The sequence below is a fragment of the Pelmatolapia mariae genome, linkage group LG6 (genome assembly GCF_036321145.2).
Source record: "Pelmatolapia mariae isolate MD_Pm_ZW linkage group LG6, Pm_UMD_F_2, whole genome shotgun sequence".
NCBI classification, from domain to species: domain Eukaryota; kingdom Metazoa; phylum Chordata; class Actinopteri; order Cichliformes; family Cichlidae; genus Pelmatolapia; species Pelmatolapia mariae.
This window is the reverse complement of record NC_086232.1, coordinates 32,515,705-32,522,119: the sequence shown is the minus strand read 5'-3', so window position 1 is coordinate 32,522,119 and position 6,415 is coordinate 32,515,705. Positions and strand designations below refer to the sequence as shown.

Here is a 6,415-nt window from a genome sequence, read left to right as displayed (position 1 = left end):
TGGATTTAGTAAGGTGCACATGTGTGTTGCACTCATATTTCCTTTTCGTTTTATTTTGTGCAGTGAGCTGTAGGGTCATCCCTTTAAAACGTCTGCCTCTGTGTTCTTTCAGTGGTCACTGAACACAAAGTGGAACCTGAAAATAATGAAAGGACAGGTGTAGGTGCAGGCAGAGGACACTCTGTGAGTAATGGCTGAATCAAACTCACCGCAGTTGTAATCGGGGTTTCGTATTTACAAGGGCCGCGGGAGGAGTCACACAGTCGAGTCAGAGCTGTGGGCGTGTTTTCTTGCCATCGCACCGCGCCGGTGTCCATATATGGTTCGTGACGTGTTGCTCCGGAGGTTCCATTCACATAAAACTGATCGGCAGGAATCCCCTTGGAGGAAATGTAGGCACGGGCGCGGGCACTTCTCTCGCCCGTATTCAGGAGTAATCAGTTGAATTTTTTAGGCAATAAAAACAAGTAAACAAATCAAAATGAAGGTCACTAGCATAGACTGCCGGCGTCTGAGGAAAATCATCAGGAAGGAGTATGGAAGCTGCCTTATTGTGGACTGTCGACCTTATTTTTCATTCACGAACTCTAATATCAAAGGCTCAGTCAATGTTAATCTTAACTCAGTGGTGGTCCGGAGATCCCGAGGAGGACCGGTGCCCCTGCAGTTCGTCATCCCGGATGAGAGAGCTCTGTTTAGGCTTCGGGAAGGGAGCATTTCGGCTATAGTAGCGCTGGATGACCGGACGTCCCACTGGCAAAAACTGAAAAAGGACAGCGTAGCTCAAATAGTAATAAACACCCTGTCACATCTTGCGAGCGGGGCCAACGTCTGTTTCTTGAAAGGTGAGAGATTTGGCGAGTGAATTGTTTTAATACAGACAAAAAGAAAAGTCGGAAAGTTGTTTTTTTGTTGTTGTTTTTTTTTTTCAAACTAAATAGACCTTTTAAAAAAGTCATGAAGGCAACTCAGTTTTATATTTGTTTGTTTTCATCATTTAATCTATTTTACTTTATTTCATAAGAGTTTTGAATTCGTCCATATTTTTATTTGTGGAGATATAAATTCAGAGTCAGGGTTTTTTATATATATATATATCTTTTATGGCTTTGTATGTTGTTGTGGCACAGACTTAAAGATGAAATCTTTTTTATTATTATGACAAATTGTAAATATTGTTTGTTCTAATCTAAAATGTATCCTTATAATTGACTAAATGAAATATTAAGAGGTTATTGTGATTTAATTTCAAAAGGAGACGAAAGGGCAGAAAGAAACCTTTAATATTTAATCCTAGTCTATTTTTTCCCTGATAACACTGGTACTGTTCGGGGCAGTTCTTCACCCCTTTTGCCTGTGTTAAGAGTAGCCGACATTTTCTTTTACTTCTTGGACATACTGTAGATGTCCTGCGTGCGTCAGTGGAGCGGATGAGTCAGTGCGAGAGAAACGCCAGCAAATTGGTGGTGCAATTGCTTTCGTTGATAAAACGAAGAAATTCACCCCTCCCTATCCGCACTACCTCTTTAGGCTAAACAAATCCCCCGGGGTTTGTGTTTAAACACATCCATCTCCGTCTGTCACTTGTGCGTCCTCAGAATGTTGGCCTAAATGGATTACCGGTCCTTCGGTGCGGGCTCCTGTAATTAATTACGCGTCTGTAATCAGGTTATAGAGGTTATAATCCGATGCTAAGTCTGTTTCATAAACGCTGCCATTTCACAAGATTTGTGGTGTTGGTCGGAGGAGGCAGAATTATTGTAAGCTCATTTATTAAAAGTGTGTTTGTTTGTTTTTGGGTTTTTTTGACTGCTTCTCTCAGGAGGATTCGAGAATTTCCACTCTCAATACCCTGAACTTTGCACTGAGGTGAAAACCATTGACCAGAGCGGAACTGAAACCGAGAAAAGAGTCAGCAACCACAGCGAGAAGCTTTCACACCACAAACCAGATTATGATCAGGTATGGAAACACCCTTTAGCATACAATACAGTACTTCCCACCATCTCTCCTACAGGACCACGGGGCACAAAGCCACTGCCAGTTTTTTTTTAAACTCAATCTAAAAAGATACATACACACAGGCACGCTCAACGCATGCTGACATCAGAGAATTTTATTTCTGGCACATCAAAACATTTTCTCAACTTACATATGATATTATATGACCTTCACTGCTCCCCGGTCTTTTTATAAAGACAGCATGATGCCCAGCTGATATCAGGACACCCCATAGAAAAGACAGCCTTTCATCCCTGACCTTTCTGCTATTATTTCCACTGGCCAAATAGAAAACATGTGGCTAGTTTAGATTTCAAAGAACACTGTTGTGTCTGGTTGATGCATTATGGGCTCTTTCAATGCTGGGGAATTCCTCTAGCATCCTGCATCCATTTTGTCTGCAAATGACGGCTGGCAGGTGTTTGGATGTTCCTGCTTGGACAATGGTTGTGTCATAGCGGATGGATAAATGCTGGCGATCGAAGCTGTGTATTGTGAGCTTGACTCATGTCTCCGCTTTCTCCCTCTTTTCCTTCCTCAGGGTAAACCAGTAGAGATCCTGCCTTTCCTCTACCTCGGTAGTGCCTACCATGCCTCCAGACAGGATTATCTCAGCGACCTTCACATCACAGCCTTGCTCAATGTGTCACGCAGGGACCTGCAGCCGGCCAAGGGCCACTATGACTACAAGTGGATCCCTGTGGAGGACAGCCACATGGCCGACATCAGCTCCCACTTCCAGGAGGCAATAGAGTTTATAGGTGAGTTGAGGAGAGTAAATGCATTTAACTGTTGATTTCTGCTTCACAGGGTTTGCCTTGAGATGTTTTGCTATCTTAGAATACAGCTGACTCACTAATACTCAAACCAGCTAGGAAAGGGAATAAATAGACCAACTTTAGATGGATGCTTTTCCAGCCACAAGATCAGCCTCGGTCTATATGTATTTATAATCCAGCTTCACCCCAAGGAGTCTCAAAAATACCCACGCTGAGTGAGCGAGATATCTATACATGGATGCATTTATTTTTGAAATGCGTCTTTGTCTTCAAATAGCCTCCCTTTATCAGTGCCGCTCACCTGCTGCCATTCACAAATAGAGGGCTATAAGAAACCCGGCTGTAATCAGTTTAAGTTAATCGCCAGCCTTCAATCCCCCACCAACATATACTGCCTGTCTGCTTTCATTCAGGATTTGCTCACTTCCCCCGTTCCCTTCCGACCTCCCTCCCTTCTTTCCTTGAAAAAGACAATCCCATGCTGTCGTTGGTTCCCAGGCCAAATCACACGGTGCCGGGTGTGGCCAGTCAGTGTGACAAGTGGGTGAGCTGTACGTGTTTAGTAATGACCGGGTGTAGGAGGCCGGGGGCTGGCTGGCACACACACATACGTGCATGCATGCACAACAGCATTGTTTATGATGGTTGGGTGGAGGATTAATGACAGCTACACAATGAGGGAGGACATCAGTTTTTTTGTTAGCAAGAGGGACTCATTGGCGGACCTGTGGCCAGCAGGGCAGCAAATGTGTTACAGAGGAAAAGAGAGTGCGTGGGAGGGAGAGAGGTGTCGGATAATAGCAGCAACAGCAAAAGATGTACAAAATGTGCTGGCGGCTATTTATATCCAGGCATAACCAAGGACAAAGCTTACCCACAAGCAGCTTGGCTGACCTGTATTAGTTGGATAGTATTGTGCATTGTTTGGGGATGCAGCCTACATTTAGGGTGTGTTTGAATATCTTGTCCATTACATAAGGCAGTTTTAGCCTACATTCAAAGAGGGCCTCAACATTTCATCAGGCACGCCAACTGATTAGACACGGAGTACAAACAGATCCTCTGGGCTGCTGGTCTCATAAAATCAATCAATAAATCGGAAACCCTTCCGACCAAGCGGGTGATGTAAACCGGAGAGGAGAAAATAAATATTATTGACCTCGTGGATGAAAACAGCTGTTGAAGCATGCCATGACATCTCCAGCCAAAGGACGGTAATTAAAACACCCACTGCTGCTGCCCCGCTCTCATAGCACCCTCCTCTCCAGATGAAGGTTCATTATTCATTCATGTGGTTTTATCGAGAATCAGAGCAGTCAGAAATCAGTCATTCTCCTTCATAAACGCACAAAAGTGGCCCTTAATGTTTCTGCTTAGTGGACGAGGTGATGTGTAGGTGTCGTTACCGGCTCGTGGAACTAAGTGTCAATATGTAGATCAGACTTAGATGCGAGACAGAAAGGAAGACATGTGGGTGTTTGCTTCTAAGAATTCTTGAAACGTGTTGCGAAGGACATTTAGACAAATGTGTGAAAGTGAACTCGTGTGTAGGCCTTAAAACATACTGACGAGTGTGTAGGAGCGAGGCGGCTCCAAATTAGAATACACTTCTCTGTGCCACAGCGAACACCACAGCAGCACCCAGCACCCCCACAGTGGTGCAGCAGAAAACAAATCACATGTACAGCTGCACTCTGTGACTAAGTCAAGCCTCCCACGTGTCTCTGTGTGTGCCACTTACAGTAGCAAATGACGTGTGCTCATTTCTTTCTACAAAATAAATGTGACAAACTAGATGTTCATGAGAAAGAAAGAGACATAAAATATTTGGGGCAAAGTGTTCCTATAATATAGTGAGAGTGAACGACTAGACAATAATAGCCCACTTAAATTTATTTCCTGTTCCAAACTCCTGATTTGAAATTAGTTTGATGCGTGGTTTTCTTATGCTGTGACAAATTTGCTGATGATTAAAGAAAGAGAAATATGTCACTGTCTCACCAGATTCCTCCCTTTTTCTTCCAGATCATGTGAAGCAATCAGGGGGGAAGGTCCTGGTACACTGCGAAGCAGGCATCTCTCGCTCACCTACCATCTGCATGGCCTACATCATGAGGACCCAGCAGCTGCGGCTTGATGCAGCCTTCGACATCATCAAGCAGCGCCGGGCAGTCATCTCACCAAACTTCAGTTTCATGGGTCAGCTGCTTCAGTTTGAGTCCGAGGTGCTGTCCAATGCACCGGTTCATGCTGCCACACCTGAACCAGCCACGCCTTGTGTCTCGGAGTCCGCTTCCTTTTTTGCCAATGACTTTGCCACTACCTTCAACACCAAAAACTTTGAGCCGTCTGTGTTCACCCTCCCTACCTCTTGCCTGCAGTCCCCAGTCCACCACCAGTTCAAACTGAGCCCAATAACTGCACTGCCTTAAAATAAACTGTGACTGCTTGTAGTCTTACTTGAAAATATAAAAATCAACGCTCTCTCTGTGTGCCTCGTGTTGAAACCGGCAGAGCAGATAGACTGGAGATCAGCCACAGACACAAAGAAGAGTCAAAGACAACTGTATTCATAATAGGACTTGAAGCCTATGAAATCCATGGGCTACAGACACTGATGCTTTTTTCCTGTCTTCTGAACTGCAGCGATGAAACAACACAGCACAGTGATAAACTGCAATATACATGCCTTAGGTTGATATTGTGATTCATTTGCCTACTCACAAACATGGTCAGGCATTTAAACCTAATTTATTTGAAAATGATGGTCTGTTTTTTCAATAATGTGGATACAAATATGTGTTTAATAAATGTTTTCACTGCAAAAAACATTGTTGCCGTGTAATCTTTTATTGTGCATGTGGCAAATGCCCTTTTTCATGCAAGCCAACATAAACCTGTTCATAAAAACAAGACAAAGGAATGACCAATATTTATGGGTTTAGATAATAAATCCTGTCTAGACAGGCATAAATGCAGCAGTAGAGGCAATAGTGACACCTACAGTGGCTTAGAGCTGGCCCTTGTGACTACAGGTATATTTAGATCAGAAGCCTTGCATGTATTTCTTACCTATAGTCGCCTTCCACATAGCCGTATTTTTTATGCATAATCTATGAAAGCGATGAAACATGTCGCTTTCATAGAAAACTTAAACCAATGTTAATCTGAATTTTGAAACATCAACTACTAGAAAATAATTACAGTCAAAATTCCTGTTAGAAAACTGTTTGCACTGTGTTATTTAAAGACACTATAAATAATTTTGATAATAATTAATACAATAATTTTGATCATTATTAATACAGTCATTATGATTATTATTTATTTATTTTACCGCTTTAAGTCTTATATTTCCCACTGCTGCTCATCAAAACAATTTTGGCGCCCAGAGCGCAGACTGCTAGACTGTACCAACTAAACAAACAGAGAGGCGAATAAACAGCAAGAATAAAAGACCTAATGTTATGTCGCAAACATAACCTAACCGTAGATACACATTATATTATTGTTATATTTGAATTTTTACCTTTCATATGAATTATTTAGCTTCCCCACATGTAGGAATATAGTGCAAGTATATCCCTACAACCCAGTTTCACAAAATGGTATCATCCATTCTATCCCGCCCCCGC

The 6,415-nt window shown here is 42.8% G+C and overlaps 1 protein-coding gene across 1 annotated transcript; it reads left to right on the top strand.

Moving 5' to 3' along the window:
- Positions 1-377: 377 nt before the first annotated feature.
- dusp5 (dual specificity phosphatase 5) lies at positions 378-5,595 on the top strand. The gene is made up of 4 exons (XM_063476609.1): positions 378-845; positions 1,823-1,962; positions 2,543-2,762; positions 4,806-5,595. Exons 1-4 carry the CDS (start codon positions 482-484, stop codon positions 5,210-5,212), a joined length of 1,131 nt encoding a protein of 376 aa, XP_063332679.1. The 5' UTR covers positions 378-481; the 3' UTR covers positions 5,213-5,595.
- The last annotated feature ends 820 nt before the right edge of the window (positions 5,596-6,415 follow it).